At 47.8% G+C, this 24,721-nt stretch overlaps 2 protein-coding genes across 2 annotated transcripts; one reads left to right on the top strand and one right to left on the bottom strand.

Annotated features, from left to right (window-relative positions):
* Nucleotides 1-1,550: 1,550 nt before the first annotated feature.
* LZTFL1 (leucine zipper transcription factor like 1) lies at nt 1,551-5,081 on the bottom strand. Its single transcript, XM_073541309.1, has one exon. The coding sequence runs from the start codon at nt 5,043-5,045 to the stop codon at nt 4,152-4,154; it is 894 nt and encodes a 297-aa protein (XP_073397410.1). The 5' UTR covers nt 5,046-5,081; the 3' UTR covers nt 1,551-4,151.
* A 201-nt stretch (nt 5,082-5,282) lies between these two features.
* Nucleotides 5,283-22,712, top strand: NDUFB11 (NADH:ubiquinone oxidoreductase subunit B11). The gene is made up of 3 exons (XM_073541308.1): nt 5,283-5,529; nt 20,255-20,385; nt 22,540-22,712. Exons 1-3 carry the CDS (start codon nt 5,344-5,346, stop codon nt 22,664-22,666), a joined length of 444 nt encoding a protein of 147 aa, XP_073397409.1. The 5' UTR covers nt 5,283-5,343; the 3' UTR covers nt 22,667-22,712.
* Nucleotides 22,713-24,721: the final 2,009 nt, after the last annotated feature.

The raw sequence follows: 24,721 nt of genomic DNA, 5'->3' as shown, positions 1-24,721 counted from the left end.
TACCATAGTCAGCACTTAAAGTGTCCAGCAATTCAGGACAGCCTGTGAAAACACACTGCACATCAAGTGACAGGCAGAGTGGTGAAGAAATACATTCCACATGTGAGGTCTGTTTGAAAAAAAGACAGAGGTATACAGTAATCCTAAATCACATAAGGCAAAGGTGTCCTATCCCTGTGTGCCGCACACTGCATTTCTCTCTCGGCCAGGGGGTAATGAGACCCGTTTTTTTGACCCCTGACGAACCCTCACCAACTTAGATGGGGAAACGTGTCGGGTTCTGCGGGCATCAATGGCTGATAAGTATTTTTTCTTTTACACACTGCACTTGGCAGCCCACTATATCACATGACTAATTGGGATTTAGGCAACCCTGGTAGCCTTAGGAAATGGTATTCTATTGAGACCTGATTGTGCTACAGGGAGGTTTGCATACTATATGAAAGCTCTGTGAGCAATTTGTGCCAGCTATCGCCTGGTGAGGTGGATACAGCCTCTTGCTACACAGGGATAGGACACCTTTGCCTTATGTGATTTAGGATTACTGTATACCTGTCTTTTTTCAACAGACCTCACATGTGGAATGTATTTCTTCACCACTCTGCCTGTCACTTGATGTGCAGTGTGTTTTCACAGGCTGTCCTGAATTGCTGGACACTGTCTTTAAGTGCTGACTATAGTATATTTCTTTGTAGGACACTCTTTGAATTTTCTAAGGGAGTATTTACCCACTGGTCTGCATACTAGCAGCTGTCATTATTTTTTGACTCCGAGATAAGCGTCAATAAGCTGCATTTTTATACCCTTGCTTGACTCCGAGATAAGATTTCATTGTTGGGGTTTTTATTCTACGAGTTAAGTTTACAGCACTTTGTGAAAGTATTGTTTTTCGGTATTATAGGTGTGTGTTTTTCTTTATGTCCTTTTTTGTATACATAGGGTGGTCTAGGGCGTTATTAGGGACGCCGACGATGAGCAGGGGGGCCATGTTGTCTACAATTAGGGTGCCAACCTCCGCAGTCAGGAAGGGCCGAACTAGGGTTTATTAGGGCATGATAGCCTTGTGCCCTTTTGATATACTCATATTCTGAAAATGAATCATATTACTGTGCTGCTTTATGGATTTCGGACTCCCTGGTATCTAGTGATTTCACATTCTGTGTCTATTTAATGACTGAATTAAAAGTCATATTTTAGGGGTTTTTTCTTTTGTGCTTTCTGGTATCTTATCTGAAGTGCAGTATGCACAAGCAGGAGACATTCCTGCAGACGGAGCAGACAGTGGGGTCAGAGCAGTGAGTATGCCAGCATCCCTGCATGTAGGTGGAAGGGAAACCCTGCAGGGGCGCTGGCAATAGTGTTATAGCTATATTGTACGAAGTGCCGGGGCCAAGGATGTGTCGGCCTGCTTCTGCAGCAAGTATCTTTAGGCTTGGAGGTTTAATTAAAATAGGCTTTTACCAGGGTCCAGTCATGGAAATATTAGTTTGTTTTTTTTGGGAGGGGGGGTGTGGAGGAATCACTTGTAGGTAAAACACAAACCATATATGTAGAAATCAGAAACAAAAACACTTTAATGAAGTGAGTAAAACAGAAAAATCTCTTAATAGTTATACAGATCCATGTATCACCAGATGAAGATCGCCTGAAGATTAGATCAGGTAGGACCACCACTGAAGGGAAGGTCAGGGCTACACAGGGGCTTAAAAAAAAAAAAAATCCTTTAAAGTGACAACAGGTAAGAACACAAACAATATATGGAACCAAACATGGCAAGGGATGGATGGACTGCTGCCAGTGATCAAAGAGGTGTGATTGGGGTATACTCAACTTCAGCAGCCACAGATCCCAGCTCTGGCATTTTACCGGCCCATGAGGAATGGACAGTGATGGGTGAGGGTCCGTTACTATAGACTGGTCCCATAAATGCAATATACAAGAGACAGAGTGAATTAAGACTTCTAACAGGCAGACAGCACAGAATTAGGATATGTGCACACGGTTTTTTTTTTCCAGACGGAATCCACCGTAAAAGAGCTCTAAAAATAACGAACATGTGCACAAAAGACTTGCCGTGCACGTTTCATCTTTTGTCACTTCTTTTAAATGGAATCGGTCACTTCATTTTTGGCCTATGAGCTGTGACCACCGCCATCAGGGGTTATCTACAACATTCTGTAATGCTGTAGATAAGCCCTCGATGTAACCTGAAAGATAAGAAAAACGAGTTAGATTGGGTATCGCAGGTCCGGCGCCTCCCATCTTCTAGCAATGATGTCCTCCTTCTTACTCTGACCTTTCCCGGCGCCTGCGCACTGCAGTACTTTACCCTCAACAGAGCAGATAAAGTACGCGTGCGCAGGAGCCGCGGCAGAAGTAAGAAGGAGGACGTCTTCGCTAGAAGGTGGGAGGCGCCGGACCGGACCACGACACCCATCAGATCGGACCGCCCCTGGGTGAGTATAATGTAACTCGTTTTTCTTATCTTTCAGGTTACATCAGGGGCTTATCTACAGCATTACAGAATGCTGTAGGCGGTGGTCGCAGCTTATAGGCCAAAAATGAGGTGACAGATTCCCTTTAACAGCCTCAGGTTTCAAAAGCAGTGTGGAGATTTAAAAGAAGCGACCGCTCTCATTCTGGCAGCTTCTACTTAGAAATCGACCCTGTTAAATAATAATAATAAAAAAAAAAAAAAAAGCAACTGCAGAAGATGCCAGAAAAAACACTGCCCTTTATCTCCTGAAGCATCATCTGCTTGAACTACAAGTGGGCACACCGGTGTCTTTAAGATGCCATGTGCACATACCCTTAGGAGCTCATCAGACATCTTTGCTCTGAACAGCAAGGTGGGTCCACAAGTGGATGAGGTCAGTAAGGATTTTACCCTCTGTACATTGCAGGAGGCAAAACCTGCAGAATCCATCAACATGTGATCTTGTCCTCTACCAAGCTTCAGAACCTGCTGACCACGGGGGATGTCATAACGTGCACCCCTCATACATAGTGAATTTTAAAGCCCAATAACTCCCACCCCCACCTGAAGATAATAGGCCACCTTATGTGTATGCAGCAGCTTCCTCCCCACACCTGGCCAAGCATGGGGCATGCAGAATAGCTGTAGGGGAACCAGTGAGCTGAAGACAGCTATTAAAAGTTGGCACCCTTAAAGGGATTTTCCCTAAGGCCTCTTTCACACTTCAGTTTTTTGCATCAGTTCAAATCCGCCAAAAAGGCAGACTAGCGGATCCGTTCTCAACTGATGTGAACGGATGGCGAGAGAGAGAGAGACAAGCGGATCCGTGAGAGAGAGACACAGAGATTTTTTTTTGTCCGGCACCCAGAAAGAATTTCGGGTTAAATGTGTGTGTGGAGGATCCGCCAGAGAAAAAAACCTTGCAAGCTCCGTTTTGAAATCTTTGAGGATGGTGACGGACAGCAACTTTTGGCGGATCCTCAAAAAAAACGGATGCAACGGACAGCAATCTGTCACAATCCGCCATTAATGGAAGTCAATGGGGAAAAAAAAAAAAAGGATCCTCAAAAGAAAATTGAGGATCCGTTTTTTTCAAAACCTGGCGGATTGTGACTGATTGTAAAAAACTGAAGCGTGAAAGAGGCCTAAGACGAAACGTTAGTCCATATCCATACGATTGTTGATGAGTGTCTGACCACTGAGACTCCCAATAATCCCGGACATGGTGGTCGAATATGCCCACCTCCACTCCATTCACTGTCTATGGTGCCAGGTATGGCCGTGCTGTGTTCCCCCCATCTCTGGCAGCCCATAGACAACGAATCCCTACTTTCGGGATCAGTGAAAGTCCCAGTGGTCGGACCACCAGGAATCAGCAAGTTGTCCTCTAACCTGTGGCTTTGAAGGCACCAACAGGGCTGGTCGCAGTGTTTTGGGCTGTCTCAGTATTCAACAATTTTACAAAAGAATTCTCTGGTCATAGTCGTGTGGCTTAACTAAAATTCCCATCATGCCGTGACAGCCACCAGGAGAGGCTGGAGATGTCGGTGAGCTTGGGAATGGCGATTAGCAGAAGTCTCTAAGCGGGGATCATTTCTAGACTATTGTCATTGACGTGCTGACCCGCACAAGAAGGATCGGTACCATTGGTCACAATGTCTGGTCACGGCCCGGCTCAGTCTTCGGGCTCGTACTTGCACAATCTCCGGCGCAGCTCCTTGATCTGCTCGTTCTTGCGGCTCAGGATGTCCTTCATGTTGCGGTAGGCCCCGGTCTCCTGGAACTTCTTGTCCAGCTCCTTCTCTGCCATCAGCAGCTGCTCATTGACCCGCAGAAGCTCGTGCTTGGTCGTGGTCAGGCTCTCCTCCAGGCCCCTCTGGTTGGCTGTGTGGTCACCCAGGGTCTTCTGGAATTCCAGCCTGAGGCTGGCCACGGTGTCCTCCAGGTGGCGGGGGTCCTCCAGGTGGCGGGGGTCCAGGGAGTTGTGCTGGGCCTGGTCCTGCAGGTCTTGGAGGGCCTTCTCGGCGCTGCGCTTGTGGTCCAGGGCGGCAGTGGCCTGGCTCTCTAGGGTGCGCAGTCTGGCGCGGAGCTTGTCGTTCTCTTCCTGCAGTCGGCCGATCTGATTGTGGAGGAGGTCTGCGGAGCCGCCGTCGCTCAGAGGGGCCAGTCTGGGCTTGCTGCTCTGGGGGCCCTTGGCTGAGGGCCCCAGCTCCTGGCTCTTCTCCAGCTCGGCCACCTGCTCCAGCAGCTGGCGGTTCTCCAGCTCGGAGATGTCGGTGTGCAGCCGCAGGTGCCAGTGTTGGGCCTGGGAGAAGAGCTGCTGCAGCAGCAGCACATTGGTGTGCGCAGAGTTGATGAGCTCCAGCTCGAGCTCGCTCAGCACCACCGCCTCCAGGCCGCTCAGCAGCTCGGCCACCTCCTCCGCCGTGTACGTGTCCTCCACCAGCCGGCTCTCCCGCACATCCTGGAAGCAGGACGCCACACTCTTCAGCCGCAGCAGCCGCTTACACTGCGCGAACCGCATGTAACTGAGAACCTCTCCGCGGTGGTGCTCACCCAGATCCGCCATCTTCACCCGACTCGCACTGTTTCCATAGTTACCTAGCTGTCACTCGCCTTTTATATAAACTGCTGCCCAAAGTAAAGATGGCGCCTAAAGTCACGAATTTGATTGGCTAAGCCTTCACATTGGTCGTGGATTGGTCTAGCGAGAAGTAAGTCCCGCCCCTTTTTAGCGACTCCCTATAAGGATTTTTATTGGTTAACATTTGCCAACGGTTAGCGCCACCGTAATGCTGATTGGTAGATTATGACAAGAGCCCGCCTCTTCCGGTGTTTTCGGAGTCTCCTTTCGGGGCTGAACAAATATGGCGATGCCCTTGTGTCTGCGGGCGCTGAGGTTGTCCGGGGCTACGCGGTTCTTGAGGACGGCCCCGGTATACAGACTTCATACTGGTCCTCGGGCTGAGGCCACAACCCCGGTCACGGTCAGTCATGGCAGCCAGTCCAAACACGAGCACGACGACCATGACGAGATCAATATGTACGACAAGGTAACGTCACTGCGCCTCCTGCTGGTGGTTATAGGGAGTCATAGTAGTGACCAATCAGATTCCAGCTCTCATCTGTGTAACCCACCCTGAGGAATAGAAGCTGATATCTGATTGGTGGCTGCTGGGAAAGCGCCTCCTTATGTCAGTGTCTGGTATTATGCATGAGGCTGAGTGTGAGGCGCCTTCAGGTGTATTACAGGATCATGGATGTCATTCATCATCTGTTCACATCTGGGAGTGACACAGTATCAAAATATGTTAAAAAAAGTTGTAATATACATTCCTTTAAAAAAAACAAACAAAAAAAACTAATGGGACTAAATAAAATGCGGAACCTTCATCTATTTACAATAAATTCTACACAGCGAGATCAAAAATGCCCCCATTAATAAGGGGTGGTCTGGTAGTGGGCAGTCCCTTCAAGGGGTTAAAATGTGTCCACTAATAAATGCCCTGAGGGCTCTGTCACACGTCCTGTTATTTCCGGTACTGGAAAAGCCAGTAGCATTGATGTCCGTGTGTTTCATACGCGTGGCACTGGCAACTGTGTGACGCATTGGTTTATGACACGTACCGCTGCCTGAGAAAAGCCAGCACAGTTTCCACTGTTCTCAGGCGCCGGGGTGCTATAGACAGCTCACATCATTATTGCCTGCTTTCCTCGCGATCAGCGCGAGCAGGGGAAGATGTTGAGCGTTGTAGTCAAATGTAAAATTAAGAATAAAAAAAAAAAAAAAATCACATTATACTCCCCTTAACACCTAATCCCCTGAAGAAATTGTCCCCTGTAAAAATAAAAAATACAATATTCTATAATCCTTCTGTGTGACATTTGTTCATCAGCATGACTGGTGGCTGGAGGCGATTGCTCACGCTGAAGCTCTGGGGAGAATGATTTGCTGCAATGGTGGACTGTGATGATTTCATTAAGGTCACTGCTAGCACAGTGAGAAAAAGTCTCACGGTTCAGTGCTGAGCTTAGTGAGTTCACCGTGAGAAATTCTCACTGAGGTCACCGCAGTTCACTGGCCCGACTGGGGATGCAGCCTCTGTGACCTGCAGTAACCTCGATGACATCACAGCTACTCACTGAAGCTGAGCTGACAGCAGCTCATTCACCAATGGTTCTCAGCCTGGACGATCACATCATAGCACCATAAAGGTTGAAAACCATTTGTCGCAGACATGAATTATCGGGTGGGACAGAAAGTCGAGCATTTGAGGGATATTGTTTTTTGTTTGAAGGGGACAATGGCTTCAGGGGATTAGGTGTTAAGTTGAGAATACTGTGATTTTTTTTTTTTTTTTTTTTTTTTTTTAGTTTTACACTTGAATACAACTCTCAAAATTGTTCCCTGCTAGCACTGATCATAGAGAGAGCAGGGAAGAATTATTAGAGCCGTCTTCAGCACCCGACGCCGGGGACTAGCACGAACAATACTTCTGACTTCCAGGCCCCGGATTGTGTCACTGTTTACACACTGATGTCATCAGTATGCAGGACATTTTGTGGCCCATGCTGCTGCTAAAAAAACTAACATGTCAGGGTGTTTTACCCACGGACACATGGTCCTTGGAAATACGCGCTCATGTGCACAGACCCATTCAGTGTCTCCTATACATGTGAAAACTGTCACCACACGTATCGGACACACTGACTTGTGAAAGAGTTCTCAGAAACAGTTTACGGTGCCATAATAAAGCCTACTATGGATCCTACAGAAGATTGGCCTAGAGGAATCAAATAAGCACATTCCTTTTCTGTGCTGCGTATTCGGTCATGTGATCCTTCTTGACCAATTAGCCGAGTATTATTTTACATACATGGCTTTCCTTAAAGGGAATCTGTCACCCTTTTTTTTGCCCTATCAGCTGCCGGCATTGACATCAGGGGCTTATCTACAGCATTCTGTAATGCTGTAGATAAGCCCCCAATGTAACCTGAAAGATAAGAAAAACACGTTAGATTATACTCACAGGAGGGGGCGGTCTGGTCCCATGGGTGTTGCGGTCCGGTCTGGCGCCTCCCATCTTCATACGATGCCGTCCTCTTCTTCCCTTCCTGTAGTAGCTCCTGCGCATGCGCACTACTCTGCCCTGTTGAGGGCAGAGCAGAATACTGCAGTGCGCAGGCGCCAGACCTCTCCTGACGCCTGCGCACTGCAGGACTCTGCTCTGCCCTTAACAGGGCAGAGCAGTGCGCATGCGCAGGATCTACTACAGGAAGGGAAGAAGAGGACGGCATCGTATGAAGATGTGAGGCGCCGGACCGCAACACCCATCGGACCGGACCGTCCCCTCTGATGAGTATAATCTAACGTGTTTTTCTTATCTTTCAGGTTACATCGGGGGGGCTTATCAACAGCATTACATAATCCTGTAGATATGCCCCTGATGTCAATGCTGGCAGCTGATAGGGCAAAAGGGTTTTTTTGGGACTTTGCCATAGTGTAAGGATCTTTACAATAAACCCTTGAATCCCTCTTTGCTCTAGTGAGGCTGAAAGTGATCATAATTAATAAGTCACCAGACCCACTAGGGCAAATGAGATTCTAATTTCCAAACTGTAATATAGACCCAACAGGCAGATCAAACATGCATGATCTGGAACTAAAATGATAAAATGTCTTCCTACAGTCACCACTAGGGGGAGCTTAGTATATACAAATTTATATAGCCACCACTTGGAGAGCTCTCTGCAGATGGATTTATGCAGCCACCACTAAGGGGTGCTTGCTACATATGGCTTTATACTGCCACCACTAGGGGGAGCTCACTATATACAGATTTATACAGCCACCACTAGGGGGAGCTCATGACATGAATTTATACAGCCACCACAAGGGGGAGCTAACTACATATGGATTTATGCTGCTACTACTAGGGGGACCTCACTATATACATATTTACACAGCCACCACTAGGGGGAGCTAACTACATATGGATTTTTTCTGCTGCTATTAGGGGGGAGCTCACTATATACAGAATTATACAGGCATCACTAGGGGGAGCTAATTACATATGGATTTATAAAGCCACCATTAGGGGGAGCTCACTATGTATGGATTTATGCATCGACTACTAGGTGGAGTTCACTTCATATGGATTTATACAGCCACCATTAGGAGGAGCTCGCTACATACAGATTTATACAGCCACCACTACGTGGAGCTCGCTACATAGATTTATACAGCCACCACTGTGGAGAGCGCACTACATACAGATTTATACAGTCACCAGTACGGGGAGCTCGCTACATACAGATTTATACAGCCACCAGTACATGGAGCTCGATACATACGGCCGCTTGTTGTTGGTGCTGTGAGCAGCTTGCATGGCCTAAATTTACTACCATGGCCTGCAAGTTCTCTTGATTTGCCTCCCATCGAAGACCTTGTTGGTCAGGGATTAACCAGGAGCTGCCAGCAGCGGATCTTGATGATTTGCCCTAGCACATTCAGTGGCAGAATCTTCCGCAAACAACCATTAAAGGGATTTCCCTAACCTTCTGTTGATGTTCAAGACATCCAAAGGAGGGGACAGTGACGCTAATGGTGATTGGGCCGCAGGGCTTGCATGACACATCTGCATGAGAGCCACGAGAACGTGAGTGCCCACACCGCTGGAACAGCGCCGACATGGGAGGGGAGTCTAAGTGTTTTTACTTTAACAGGGCCAAACATAAGGAATGAGAAGGGGGTTGTCCTAGTAATGGACAACCCCTTTAAAGGGAACCTGTCATGTCCCCCATGCCCTCCAGTCCAGCAGCATTCAGTTATGTGGGAGTAAACTCCCTCCCTATCCAGCCCTATGTAATGTCATTCAGTTAAATGGTTTAAAAAGAAAAAGCCTTTATAATGTCCTCTGCATTTCTGGACATGTGCGTCTCTGTAGTCAGGAGGCTTGCACCCGCCTTCAGACGCAGTGACGATGCCAAAACGAGCAATGCGTATGCACCCAATTTATATGAGCTGGCGCTGACGCCGCTCATTCAAATTATGTTATCACGCCCACAGGGGCATGATAACATGGAAAGATGGCTGATTAGTTTGGGGAACAAATGCCCCATTGATTAGTCAAAAGGAAAAGGGGAGCTTATTAATGCTTTTTTAACCCCTTTCTGACATCAGACTTACTATCCCGTCCATGGGACCCGGGCCTCTATACCCATGGACGGGATAGTACGTCTAGCGGCGTCCACGTGGTGAGCGCTGCTGATCGCGGCCGGGTGTCAGCTGATTATCACAGCTGACACCCGGCCCAATGTGTCAGGGGCGGTCAAGGACCGCCCCCGACACGTTGACCCCTTGCACACCGTGATCAAACATGATCGCGGTGTACCGGGGGTTAAAGGGAAGCATCGGCAGGGAGGGGGCTCCCTCCATGCTTCCCTGAGCCCCCCACAGCAGCGCAATGTGCAGCGCTGCTGCGGGGGGCTCCTTCCCTGCAGGCCCCCGAATCCAAGATGGCGACTGGGGCCTTCGGGGGCCTGCAGGGAGCTGACTTCCTCAGTGCCTGCAAAGCGCAGGCATGAGGAAGTCTGCAGCAGTGCATGTGACAGATCACAGGACAGTGATGTCCCACCTGGGACTATGTTTTAAAGTTAAAAAAAAAAAAAAAGTGTTAAAATAATTTAAATAATCGCCAAATAGAAAAAAAAAAAATATTCCCCCAATAAATCCATTTTTTGGAAATAAAAACAAACAAACAATAGAAGTACACATATTAGGTATCGCCGCATCCGTAATGACCTGCCCTATAAAACTGTCCCATTAGTTAACCCCTTTAGCGAACCCCTTATAAAATAAAAAACGAAGCAAAAAATAATGATTTATTATCATACCGCCAAACAAAAAGTGCAATAATGCGCGATCAAAAAGACGCATAAAAATATCCATGGTACCGCTGAAAACGTCATCTTGTCCCGCAAAAAAACGAGCCGCCATACAGCATCATCAGCGAAAAAATAAAAAAGTTATAGCTCGCAGAATAAAGCGATGCAAAAATAATAATTTTTTATATAAAATAGTTTTCATTGCATAAAAGCGCCAAAACATAAAAAAACTACCTAAATGAGGTATCGCTGTAATCGTACTGACCCGAAGAATAAAACCGCTTTATCAATTTTACCGCACACGGAACGGTGTAAACGCACCCTCCAAAAGAAATTCATGAAACGCTGGTTTTTGTTCATTCTGCATCCCAGAAATCAAAATAAAAAGCGATCAAAAGATGTCACGTGCCCGAAAATAGTACCAATAAAAACGTCAACTCGTCCCGCAAAAAATAAGACCTCACATGACTCGGTGGGTCAAAATACGGAAAAATTATAGCTCTCAATATGTGGTGATGCAAAAACTATTTTTACAATAAAAAGCGTCTTTCAGCGTGTGACAGCTGCCAAACATAAAAACTGCCATAAATAGTAAATCAAACCCCCCGTTATCACCCCCTTAGTTAGGGAAAAATAATAAAATTAAAAGAAAATGTATTTATTTCCATTTTCCCATTAGGGATAGGGTTAGGGCTGAGATTAGGGTTAGGGGTGTGTTGGGGTTCGGGTTGGAGTTAGAATTGGGGGGTTTCCACTGTTTGGGCACATCAGGGGCTCTCCCAATGCAACATGGCGTCTGATCTCAATTCCAGCCAATTCTGAGTTGAAAAAGTCAAATGGTACTCCTTCCCTTCCAAGCTCTGCCATGCGCCCAAACAGTGTTTTACCCCCACATGTAGGGTATCAGCCTACTCAGGACAAATTGCAAAACAACTTTTGGGGTCCAATTTCTCCTGTTACCCTTAGGAAAATAAAAAATTGGGGGCAAAAATATCATTTTTGTGGAAAAAAATGATTTTTTTATTTTCAAGCTCGGGCGTTATAAACTTCTGTGAAGCACTTGGGGGATCAAAGTGTTCACCACACATCTAGATAAGTTCCGTGGGGGTCTAGTGTCCAAAATGGGGACACTTGTGGGGAGTTTCAATAGTTTAGGTACATCAGGGGCTCTCCAAACGCACATGACACCCGCAGACCATTCCATCAAAGTCTGCATTCCAAAACGTCACTACTTCCCTTCCGAGCCCCGACGTGTGCCCATACAGTAGTTTTCTCCCACATATGAGGTATCAGCGTACTCATGACAAATTGGACATCAACTTTTGGGGTCCAATTTCTCCTGTTACCCTTGGGAAAATGAAAAAATTGGGGACTAATTGATCATGTTTGTGGAAAAAATACGATTTTTTTTATTTTCATGCCCGGGCATTATAAACTTCTGTGAAGCCCTTGGGGGTTCAAAGTGCTCACCACACATCTAGATAAGTTCCTTGGGGGGTCTAGTTTCCAAAATGGGGTCATTTGTGGGGGGTTTCCACTGTTTAGGTACATCAGGGGCTCTCCAAACGTGACATGGTGTCCGATCTGAATTCCAGCCAATTTTGCATTGAAAAAGTCAAACGGCGCTCCTTCCCTTCTGAGCTCTGTCATGCGCCCAAACAGTGGTTCCCCCCCACATATCAGGTATCAGCGTACTCAAGACAAATTGCACAATACCTTTTGCAGTCCAATTTCTCCTGTTACCCTTGGTAAAATAAAAAAAATTGAACCTGAAGTATTTTTTTTGTGAAAAAAAAGTTAGTTCATTTTTTTAAATATTCAAAAAATTCCTGTGACGCACCTAAAGGGTTAATAAACTTCTTGAATGTGGTTTTGAGCACCTTAAGGGGTGCAGTTTTTAGAATGGTGTCACTTTTGGGTATTTTCTATCATATAGACCCCTCAAAGTGGCTTCAAATGTGATGTGGTCCGTAAAAATAAAATGGTGTTGCAAAAATGAGAAATCGCTGGTCAACTTTTAACCCTTATAACTTCCTAACAAAAAAAAAATTTTGGTTCCAAAATTGTGCTGATGTAAAGTAAACGTGAGAAATGTTACTTATCAAGATTTTTGTGCACCATATCTCTGTGATTTAAGGGCATAAAAATTCAAAGTTGGAAAATTGCAAAATTTTCGCCAAATTTCCAGTTTTTTTTCACAAATAAACACAAGTTATTTGAATGAAATTTTACCACTATCATGAAGTACAATATGTCGCCAGGATCCATGGAAGAGTTCCAGAGTTATGACCTCATAATGGGACAGTGGTCAGAATTGTAAAAATTGGCCCGGTCATGAACGTGCAAACCACCCTTGGGGGTGAAGGGGTTAAAGCATTTAACTGAATTACTTTATACAGGGCTGGGGAGGGAGGGAGTTTAATTGCAGATAGCTGAGTGCTGCTGGATTGGAGGGCAGAGGGGACTGACAGGTTCCCTTTAATAATCTCAGCGATGGCAGCTGAGACAGTAAGTGCTGGGATTTTTGCACCTTGCGCTTTATACATGTTTTCAAAAGATCTTCAATTATTCAGCATGGAGTTCTCACTTTATAATCTGCAGATTAGTAACACGTCCCCGCCCTGTGATTTCCGTCACTCCACGACTTTTCCTCCATGGTGTTGCAGTTTCAGTGTTGACGCGTCTCACACAGCCAAACCAGATCTCACACTTTTCACTGACGAGGGTCAGTAGCCCGAAACACAGTGTCTGCAAATTGAGATTCTGGCTTGGCTTTTATCCTAAGTCATGTAACAAGGCTCATTAAAGGGTCAACATTGACTTTTAGGATTGCTACTTCCAGTAGGTGGCACTAGAGTTACCGTATTTTTCCGACCATAAGACGCACTTTTTTTCCCCAAAAATTTTGGGGGAAAGTGGGGGGTGCGTCTTATGGTCGCAATACACAGTCTAACCTGGTGGCAGCGGGCGGCGCTCTCCGGTGCGTTGGTGGCAGCGGGCTGTGCTCCGGTGCAGGGGCCACGGCTCCGCCGGCATTTCTTCGCAGCCCGGAGGTTCCCGCAGTTCCCTTGCTGGCCGCTGCCATGTTGCAGTGGCCTCCGGGAGCATGGACGCCGGGAAGATGGCCGCCGGTCCGGGGCATGCGCAGCTTCAGATCTCGTCCCGAGATCTCGGGGGATGAGATCTCGTTGCCGAGATTTGAATCTCGTCCCCCGAGATCTCGGGACGAGATCTGATCCCGCGCATACGCCGTCCCCGGACCGGCGGCCATCTTTCCGGCGTCCATGCTCCCGGAGGCCACCGCAACATGGCGGCGGCCAGCAAGGGAACTGCGGGGGCCTCCGGGCTGCGAAGAAATGCCGGCGTAGCCGCGGCCCCTGCATCGGAGCACAGCCCGCTGCCACCACTGCACCGCAGAGCGCCACCCGCTGCCACCACCGCAGAGCACAGCTGCCCCAGCACAGCTGCCCCAGCCCCAGCACAGCTGCCCCAGCCCCAGCACAGCTGCCACCACCGCAGAGCACAGCTGCCCCAGCGCAGCTGCCCCAGCACAACCAACCTGCCCCAGCACAGAGCCGCCACCGCACGAGCCTGGACCACTGAATGACCCCTGTGACTACTTCTCCACCTGTGCCGGATCCCTTCCCAGGTAAGCTGAATTCGGACTGTAAGACGGACCCCCATTTGACACTTTTTTTTTTCCCCTATTTTCCTACTGAAAATTGGGGTGCGTCTTATGGTCCGGTGCGTCTTATAGTCCGAAAAATACGGTAGTTCTAGTCCTCTTCCTCTCTGAAGAGACAATTTGCATATTTCGCAGAGGAGCATTGCGGCTTTCCTCATCTTGGCATGCTTAGCATGTCAATCTCCGCAAGGAGAAACGATACTTGGCTATAGTTTCAGTGTTTAGGTGTTTATGTATACAGCCACCACTAGGGGAGCTCACTGCACACAGAATTATACAGCCCCAAAAGGTTTGGAACAATAGTATAATTCTATAGCAATGAGCTCCACCTAGTGGTTACTGGCATCATTTTTTTAATTTTATATATTCAATACACTGTATCTTTAGATTATAAGATGCACTTTTTCCCCCTCAAATTTTGAGGGAAATAGGGATCGGAATGTAGGTTACTGGTGGTGGTGACTGGGGTGGAGTGGGGTCCCAGGAGGCAGAGTCCCTGCTGCAGGAAGCTGGCGGTGGCAGGAGCTCCATTGCAGCCCCCTCAGTAAGCTACCTGCAGGACGATTAATGGCGCAGGTTTTCAGGTAACGCCTCTGTGGTAACATCCGTTCTCGCCTGCTGGTTGTGTATGACTACCGCACTGCGGGATCCCAGCTCTATGCATTTAAACCACAAAACAGTTTTGCAAATGGTCCATCTGAGAAACCGCCCAACGTTTTGTGTCTACAACTCTTGTCCAGTGCTATGTGTTGCCATGGTTACAGACTAATGACAAACCCTGGGTAGTCTGTTCCTACAGTTGTCCTCGTCTGTTGGTTATCAATTACTGGAGACCGGGACTGCGTGGTCAGACTGTACGGGGTTGGAAGGATGGAGACACATTTATCTGCACAGGAGCTGCATACATAAAACTTTAGGATTTTTATCAGAATTCATATATTTTTTATTTTAGAGCAAAAAGTCACATGATCCTCTTAAAATGTCACATGCGGCTTTTATCATTGTCACAAAAATTTCTGTTGAAGAAAAACATCCCTCCAGGGAGGAAACTGGAGAACATTTGTGGGGAAAAAAATGGAAAAACAAAATTTCGAAAACCTTTTTCTCCCATAATGAATCGGCCTCAAACATCTGGATTACGTAACCCGCACCCAGACGAGCAAGTATAGAATAGACTTCAGAGTAGGCGAAACGGAAAGGAGCAATATAGGGCTGAAGAAAAAAAAGACATGAAAACGGGACAAAAAACAGGAGCGGACGCAATAATGAATATGGGTCCGATGTGTTGAACGGCCGCCAGTAATGGGCAGACTGCACCACTGAGACTCTCTTCTTCCTGTCTGGTTTTGTCATTAGTGATCCTATTGGGTTATACAGTGCCTACAAGTAGTATTCAACCCCCTGCAGATTTAGCAGGTTTACACATTCGGAATTAACTTGGCATTGTGACATTTGGACTGTAGATCAGCCTGGAAGTGTGAAATGCACTGCAGCAAAAAAGAATGTTATTTCTTTGTTTAATTTTTTTTTAAATTGTGAAAAGTTTATTCAGAGGGTCATTTATTATTCAACCCCTCAAACCACCAGAATTCTGTTTGGTTCCCCTAAAGTATTAAGAAGTATTTCAGGCACAAAGAACAATGAGCTTCACATGGTTGGATTAATTATCTCTTTTTCCAGCCTTTTCTGACTGTTTAAGACCCTCCCCAAACTTGTGAACAGCACTCATACATGGTCAACATGGGAAAGACAAAGGAGCATTCCAAGGCCATCAGAGACAAGGTCGTGGCGGGTCACAAGGCTGGCAAGGGGTACAAAACCCTTTCCAAGGAGTTGGGCCTACCTGTCTCCACTGTTGGGAGCATCATCTGGAAGTGGAAGGCTTATGGAACTACTGTTAGCCTTCCACGGCCTGGACCGCCTTTGAAAGTTTCCTCCCGTGCCGAGGCCAGGCTTGTCCGAAGAGTCAAGGCTAACCCAAGGACAACAAGGAAGGAGCTCCGGGAAGATCTCATGGCAGTGGGGACATTGGTTTCAGTCAATACCATAAGTAACGTACTCCACCGCAATGGTCTCCGTTCCAGACGAGCCCGTAAGGTACCTTTACTTTCAAAGCGTCATGTCAAGGCTCGTCTACAGTTTGCTCATGATCACTTGGAGGACTCTGAGACAGACTGGTTCAAGGTTCTCTGGTCTGATGAGACCAAGATCGAGATCTTTGGTGCCAACCACACACGTGACGGTTGGAGACTGGATGGCACTGCATACGACCCCAAGAATACCATCCCTACAGTTAAGCATGGTGGTGGCAGCATCATGCTGTGGGGCTGTTTCTCAGCCAAGGGGCCTGGCCATCTGGTCCGCATCCATGGGAAGATGGATAGCACGGCCTACCTGGAGATTTTGGCCAAGAACCTCCGCTCCTCCATCAAGGATCTTAAGATGGGTCGTCATTTCATCTTCCAACAAGACAACGACCCAAAGCACACAGCCAAGAAAACCAAGGCCTGGTTCAAGAGGCAAAAAATCAAGGTGTTGGAGTGGCCTAGTCAGTCTCCTGACCTTAACCCAATTGAAAACTTGTGGAAGGAGCTCAAGATTAAAGTCCACATGAGACACCCAAAGAACCTAGATAACTTGGAGAAGATCTGCATGGAGGAGTGGGCCAAGATAACTCCAGAGACCTGTGCCGGCCTGATCAGGTCTTATAAAAGACGATTATTAGCCGTAATTGCAAACAAGGGTTATTCCACAAAATATTAACCCCTTCGCACCCGAGCCTGTTTTTGCCTTCGTGACCGGGCCAATTTTTTCAATTCTGACCAGTGTCACTTTATGAGGTCATAACTCTAGAACGCTTCAACGGATCCTACTGATTCTGACATTGTTTTCTCATGACATATTGTACTTCATGATGGTGGTAAAAATTTTTAGATATGATCTGCACTTATTTGTTAAAAAAATCAAAATTTGGCAAAAATTTAGAAAATTTTGCAATTTTCAAACTTTTAATTTTTATGCCCTTAAATCAGAGAGTGATATCGCACAAAATAGTTAATAAATAACATTTCCCACATGTCTACTTTACATCTGCACAATTTTGGAAACATAATTTTTTTTTTTTTTAGGAAGTTATAAGGGTTAAAAGTTGACCAGCGATTTCTCATTTTTACAACAAAATTTGCAACACCATTTTTTTTAGGGACCACCTCACATTTGAAGTGAGTTTGGGGGGTCAATATGACAGAAAATACCCAAAATTGACACCATTCTAAAAACTGCACCTCTCAATGTACTCAAAACCACATTCAAGAAGTTTATTAACCCTTCAGGTGCTTCACATGAATGAATGGAATATGGAAGGAAAAAAATAAACATTTAACTTTTTTTCACAAACATTTTACTTCAAAACCATTTTTTTTTATTTTCACAAGTGTAAAAAGAGAAAATGAACCACTAAATTTTTTGTGCAATTTCTCCCGAATACGCCAATACCCCGTATGTGGGGCTAAACCACTGTTTGAGCACACGGCAGAGCTCAGAACGGAAGGAGTGCCGTTTGACTTTTTCAATGCAGAATTGGCTGGAATTGAGATCGGATGCCATGTCGCATTTGGAGAGCCCCTGATGTACCTAAACAGTGGAAACCCCCCACAAGTGACCCCATTTTGGAAATTAGACCCCCCCAGGGACTTATCTAGATGTGTGGTGAGCACTTTGAACCCCCAAGTGTTTCACTAAAGTTTATAATGTAGAGCCGTGAAAATAAAAAAAAAATAATTTTTTTTCCACAAAAATGATCTTTTAGCCCCCAATTTTTATTTTCACAAGGGTAACAGGAGAAATTGGACCCTAAGAGTTGTTGTCCAATTTGTCCTGAGTACGCTGGTACGCCATATGTTGGAGAAAACTACTGTTTAGGCACACGGTGGGGCTCGGAAAGGAAGTAGTGACGTTCTGAAATGCAGACTTTGATGGAATGGTCTGTGGGTGTCATGTCGCGTTTGCAGAGCCCCTGATGTACCTAAACAGTGGAAACCCCCCACAAGTGACCCCATTTTGGAAACTAGACCCCCCAAGGAACTTATATAGATGTGTGGTGAGCACTTTGAACCCCCAAGTGTTTCAGTAAAGTTTATAATGTAGAGGCATGAAAATAAAAAAATCATTTTTTTTCCACAAAAATGATCTTTTAGCCCCCAATTTTTATTTTCACAAGGGTAACGGGAGAAATTGGACCCTAAGAGTTGTTGTCCAATTTGTCCTGAGTACGCTGGTACCCCATATGTGGGAGAAAACTACTGTTTGGGCACACGGTGGGGCTCGGAAGGGAAGTAGTGACGTTCTGAAATGCAGACTTTGATGGAATGGTCTGCGGGCGTCATATTGCATTTACAGAGCCCCTGATGTACCTAAACAGTGGAAACCCCCAATTCTAATTCCAACCCTAACCCCAACACACCCCTAACCCTAATCTCAGCCCTAACCATAACCCTAACCACAAACCTAACACCAACACACCCATAACCTTAATCCCTAGCCCTAACCCTAAAGGCCCCGTCTCACTAGGCAATCTCGGTAGCGAGATCGCTGCTGAGTCACAACTATTGTGACGTAACAGCGATCTCACCAGCGAGATCGCTGTGTGTGACAGCGATCAGCGAGCGGCCCCCCCTGCCGGTATCGCTGATCGCTGGAAGAAATCGCTGGACATTTCTTTGGTCGCTGGTCTCCCGCTGGCCAGCACGCATCGCTGTGTGTGACAGGCGGGAGACCAGCGATCAGGTGTAAAAAATAATTAAAAAAATAAAAAATATACTTTGTTATCCCGCGAGACTGTGACATCTCGCGGTCATTCGTGCAAAGGATCACTGGGACCGGAGCGTGGAGAGAGGCAGGATGGCTGAACGGGACGTCGGAAGGTGAGAATAACTATATTTTTTATTTTGATTCTATTTTTTACAGGATGGCCAGCGATGCCGGGCGCTCGGCATCGCTGTGCTGATCGCTGGTGAAGCTGTCTGTGTGACATCTCACCAGCGATCACATAGCGACTTACTAGCGATCCTGACACATTGATATCGGTGTCGGGATCGCTGGTAAGTCGCTTAGTGTGACGGGGCCTTAACCCTAGCCCTAGCCCCTGCATTTTTTTTTTTTTTTTTTTTTTTTACACTTTTTTTTTTTTATTTTTGTCACAAGATCGCTGCACTGCGATCTGACTCATAGTAACGCCACTTCACCTCTGATCATCTGTCAGTGTGAGATCAGAGGAGAAGCAGCGTTACTATGTGACAAGATCGCTGCCTGGCACATAATAACGCGACTCCTCCTCTGATCTCACAATGACAGATGATCAGAGGTGAAGCAGCACCTCTGATCATCTGTCAAAAGTGCGCAGCACGCTACTTTCACACTGGCAGCGCATGATCTGCGCACCCTATGCTAAAGATAGGGTGCGCCGATCGCATGCGTGCAAATGCGAAAGTAGGCGGTGATCCCGGATGGGGCGGGCAGGGAGCCGGCTCGGGGCGGGGCTTAACGACGCAGGGCGCAGCGTTGTTTTAACGCAAATGTGAAACCAGTCTTAATAAATCCTGCTCTTGTGTGAAATTTGAAGGCTCTAACTTATTTGCATCTTATCAAACCTGCTAAATCTGCAGGGGGTTGAATACTACTTGTAGGCACTCTATGTACAGCACAGGACCCCATTAGTTTGCTGTGTGCTGTTCCCACTTCCAGCAGTAGAGGGCAGTGTGCCCCCACCATACCCCGGTGTGATTGACATGGTTATTCTTCTTGCACCCTTCCCCCGCTCTTCTTTTCTAGTTCTTGGTTTCGTCTCTTCAGCGGAGCATCTTTCAGCCTCTCATGCCTTTCTCTTCAGCAAACCTCTATTGTGTTCGGCCTCCTCATTAGTGGCGCTGCCTTTGTTCGGGGGCTGCACAGGCTTTTCTCTCCCCTGCGCTCAGCCCCCGTGTGATGAGAACATATAATGGCACTTTCATGTCTCCTGCTTATGTGTCTGGAGACTGGCGCTGGTGCCAAGGCCCGGGAGCTTGCTCTCTAAGTGACGTTCACTGCCCTGCGCACTATGGTCACCCTATTTTTAACCCTTTCTATAATTTCAGGCTGCTTCCACCTCCCTCCTGTGTAATCACCTGTCGACAATGTCTTTTTACCCACCCGTATATTTTCTTTTCCAGAACCCAGACTGGCACGGATTCAGCGACGACCCTGTACAAGATGTGCGGAACATGCGGCTGGTCTTTTTCTTCGGCATTTCGGTCAGTCTGGTGCTGGTCCCCATCTTTATCTACTACTCTCCAGAGAGGGGGTGAGTGCCCTGTTGCTTTTCTCCTCATTTCTCCTTATAACTTCATTTTGCTCCCACCCACAGTGTCGTAAATCCAATAAAGTGCTCACGTGGCGGCCATAACTCCCCCTGCCGTCACTTAGTCATCTCTGAGGGGGAGATTATATTGCAGTTATATGTCTTCTCCTGACAGACGCTGCAGATAATGTTCTGTCAGACTGGTCGCTGCTGTTGGAGTGACAGGAGGGCCCCTTTTCTTCTGCCCCAGTTGGGGGTGGCTAGATTGGATGCAAAGCCCCCATGAACCCACATGGCTGCTATATATAGTTGGTAATTGCTTGTTCAGGAGACTAGCGTGGGGTCTGATAACTAGGACAGGGGGCAGAGTTGGGGTCACGTCACTCCTGGCACTGACATACTGTACCATGTGGAGTGATTAGTACCACCGCTCAGGTGTGGGCAGCCGCTCGCTCACAGGAAATGGCTGTGCAGCTGAACAGCGCTTCCTAAGGGAGAGGCCTAATGAGAACAAATCAATTATTTATCTTCATGCTGAGCTGAAAGAAATTGGCAGAGCAGCACGTCTCGGCCACAGCGCGCGCCAACATCACATAGCATTGAAGCACCGACCCTTAATCAGTACACTTTCAGCTGCACCCTCTGGTCCGGGCCCCGCCAGTCACGGCTGCACCCACACTTTGCCCTGCGCCTTTTGAACTTGGGCTTTCCTCTTCTCTGTGCGCCATGCTGCCCAGTCTTGGGGCATGGAGTAGTCATTAATAGCTCAGCACCAGGAGGCGGCATAGGTCTATTCCACACCACGCAATGTATGCCAGTCCTGCCCAGATCTGTGGTGCCCGCTGTCACGGGGCTGCAGCTGGATCCGCCATGCACACACAATGAACCACTGATCCTGGGTCTAAGCGAAATCCCCGAACTGCATAATATCAGAGGGATGTGATGTTGGGGGTGAGATAATAAGGTGTTGGCGGGGGGGAAGCTGCTGTTTTCTGCCTCTCTGTGGGAGTTCGACATGTTGTGGCTGAGGCTTGCAGCGGAGGTGAGGAAGCTGTTAATATGCTTTAATGAGTGTCAGCATCTGCCAGAAATAGCGGCTCTGCTTAATAATGCAGCGAAGCAGGAGATGTGTGTGTACATCTTATGTGGGGGGACAGGACACTCGGTCTCTACCCTCATATCGCTTATACACTCCTATACCCCCCACTAACATCTGTCTCTGTTACATTCCCTCCCCAATGACATCTCTGCTTTATACACCCCTCCCCTCAGATGTTTCTCCTTTATGCACCGACAGCTGTGTTTTTGTTTTTTTTTGTTTTTTTTTTTGTAACCCCACCGACAACTTTCTCATGTGCCCCCCTCACCGCTGACCACTCACCTGCGGAGGAGACGTGTGTGTATACCTCTTGTATACCCCCACATCTGACACCCTCCCATGCTCTAGGCTGCTGCATTTCTCTGCTCTCATTTCTTGTTTTTCCGCTGTCTTCTAGTAATGGGCGCCCTCGTGTCTCCGCTGTCTTCTAGTAATGGGCGCCCTCATGTCTCCGCTGTCTTCTAGTAATGGGCGCCCTCATGTCTCCGCTGTCTTCTAGTAATGGGTGCCCTCATGTCTCCGCTGTCTTCTAGTAATGGGCGCCCTCATGTCTCCGCTGTCTTCTAGTAATGGGCGCCCTCATGTCTCCGCTGTCCTCTAGTAATGGGCGCCCTCATGTCTCTGCTGTCTTCTAGTAAAGGGCGCCCTCATGTCTCTGCTGTCTTCTAGTAAAGGGCGCCCTCATGTCTCTGCTGTCTTCTAGTAATGGGCACCCTCATGTCTCCGCTGTCTTCTAGTAATGGGCACCCTCATGTCTCTGCTGTCTTCTAGTGATGGGCGCCCTCATGTCTCTGCTGTCTTCTAGTGATGGGCGCCCTCATGTCTCCGCTGTCTTCTAGTGATGAATGCCCTCATGTCTCCGCTGTCTTCTAGTGATGAATGCCCTCATGTCTCCGCTGTCTTCTAGTAAAGGGCGCCCTCATGTCTCCGCTGTCTTCTAGTAAAGGGCGCCCTCATGTCTCCGCTGTCTTGTAGTAATGGGCGCCCTCATGTCTCCGCTGTCTTCTAGTAATGGGCGCCCTCATGTCTCTGCTGTCTTTTTTTTTTTTTTCTTGCAGGATGAGGGACTGGGTTCGTAGAGAAGCCGAGCGGCAGATAAAGAGGAAAGAGGCGCTGGGTCTGCCACTCATTGAAATGAACTACTATGACCCGAAGAGCCTGGTGTTTCCCCCCGAAGATAAATAGTCGCACCCCTGTCACTCTGCCGATTCAATAAAGTATGTGTCACTTAGTCTGCTGCTGTTTTGTCTTTAGAGACCACCAATATGGCTCCTGTTGGTGGGATCATCCGGTTTTCCTGGTGTTTGCGTGTTCCTGTTTAGCACTTTTTCTCTTTGCCCGTTTTTGAAGCCATAAAACGACTTTATTCATTTGCAGTCTGATGCGGTAATTGGCATCCTGCTCGGCTTCTAATAAAATCTTGACCGGATGTCACCTCATTACCTGCGAAGACGCTGCAACCCAATATGATGGATGGAGAGCCATGCGCTGCGGGGGCTTGGCACATGATATATCAGCCGCAGATAATAGGGGGATCAGAGCTGCCCCTCGGCTTGTGCTCAGCAGGGGCACATCTATGGCCTGGGCGCGAAATCAGTGGACAATTCCACTAAGTGCAGTGTCCCATATGGTAGACGGTAGATACTCGGGAGCGTGGAGATGATGGAGGGCGATGAAGCGCTGACGGGTGACTAAGCTTTGACTGCTGGATCACTGCTTCATCAGATGCCTATCGTGACTACTCCCCTCCACCATCCGCAGGGTGTCTGCATCTAGCTATATCATAACTTACAAAACATTGCTAGAACTTGTAGTTCTGGGACAGAACTTAACCCAAGCAAGTCATTTGGGCCCAGTTGTGGTAGAACCACAAGTCCCAGCAGGTTACCATAGGTCAGTGTGAATGCTGTGTCCTTGGTGACGCAGGGAGTAGTAGTTATGTAAGAGCCAGGTGTTTTTCCAGTTATATAATGTGATCTCCACCTCTTGCTGCAGCTGGAAGGACATTGCATAAGTGGTCACGTCCTTCAGGCGGGAGGCTGGTGGGGAAAGGGTTACTGAGCTGTGGGGATTTGGGTTTAAATCTGCTGGTTAAACTGGCTAAGAGCTGGTGTAATCCACGCAGGGAGGGGGCCGCGGCGGCAGAAGTCCCAGCACCATGCCTCCTGCTACCTCACCACACCTGACCGTGACCTCATTCCACCCTGCCGCTGGGCGATGCCCGGACCCCTGCCAGGAGGCAGCTCTGTTCCGGAGGATGTGGCTGCATCAAATTCTCAAGGACGAGCGCGGTGACAGGTGCTGGACTGGGGAGATGGTCGGGGTGTTACCATGGGAACGTCGCAAACCATTCTGCAGCTCTGCAGCACTTAACCCCTCCCATGCCAGACATGATTCGTGCTGCACCCAGCAGCTGTGGAATGTAACCCTAAGTGTGCTGGAACTGGCATGGTGCGGCTTGTCAGCTATTAACCCTCACAGTGCAGGCCCTGCTGACAAACATGACTTAATTTCTTATCGGCTAATATGCAAAAGATTGAGTGTTACCCGCCCAGGGTGCTGGATTTAACCCCTTATTGGCACTAATAATGGGAACCTGTCAGCAGGATTGTGCACAGTAACCTACAGACACTGTCAGGTCGGCGCCATTATACTGATTACAATGATACCTTGATTAATGAAATCCGTCTTGTGGTTGTTGTGTAATCTTCATTTCCAGGACGTCTCTCCTGATAGCACCATGGAGGTGGTCCTTCTATCCTTATAGGGACAGGAAACAGACGAGAGGTTAAAAGACCCTCCCACCCACACTCACCAGTGTTTTTCCTGTCCTTGTAAGGACAGACACGAAAGAAGATGTTGTAGTTTGGACGCTCCCTCAGTTACCTTGCGGGCTCAGGAGGACCGGGGGTCCATCCTTTCCTTCCTCTTGTCAAGAGGTCTGGGGCCAACACCTTCCGAAGGGAGGTTCCCCAGCCGCATGCCCAGAAGAGCAAGGCTCTGGGCTTGGAGCCGCTTCCCTGTGAGGGCTTCGGCGTCCATCACTCGCAGAGCCGCATACGTCACTTCCGGGCGCCGCAGGGAGAACTCCTTGCCGGAGGTCAGATAGGCGCTTCCGGTGACATCAGACGCGGTGCAGCTGGCATACCGCCCAGGGGGATTCTGGAAAGGAAGATGTCCAGGGAAGATCTGCTCCTGCTACCAGAGAGGGAAGACCTGCTTTCTCAGGGACCAGTTCAG

This window comes from Dendrobates tinctorius, unplaced genomic scaffold (genome assembly GCF_039654945.1).
Source record: "Dendrobates tinctorius isolate UK_male_01 unplaced genomic scaffold, ASM3965494v1 ptg000120l, whole genome shotgun sequence".
NCBI lineage: Eukaryota > Metazoa > Chordata > Amphibia > Anura > Dendrobatidae > Dendrobates > Dendrobates tinctorius.
Note: the sequence above shows the minus strand (reverse complement) of the source record. Positions and strands in the feature narration are given on the sequence as shown.

Excerpts from the sequence above, each read along its gene's own strand:
- LZTFL1 (XM_073541309.1), bottom strand. The coding sequence starts at position 5,045 with ATGGCGGATCTGGGTGAGCACCACCGCGGAGAGGTTCTCAGTTACATG.
- NDUFB11 (XM_073541308.1), top strand. The coding sequence starts at position 5,344 with ATGGCGATGCCCTTGTGTCTGCGGGCGCTGAGGTTGTCCGGGGCTACG. Across the intron at positions 5,530-20,254 it reads AGATCAATATGTACGACAAG|AACCCAGACTGGCACGGATT; the intron begins GTAACGTCACTG and ends TTTCTTTTCCAG. Across the intron at positions 20,386-22,539 it reads TACTACTCTCCAGAGAGGGG|GATGAGGGACTGGGTTCGTA; the intron begins GTGAGTGCCCTG and ends TTTTTCTTGCAG.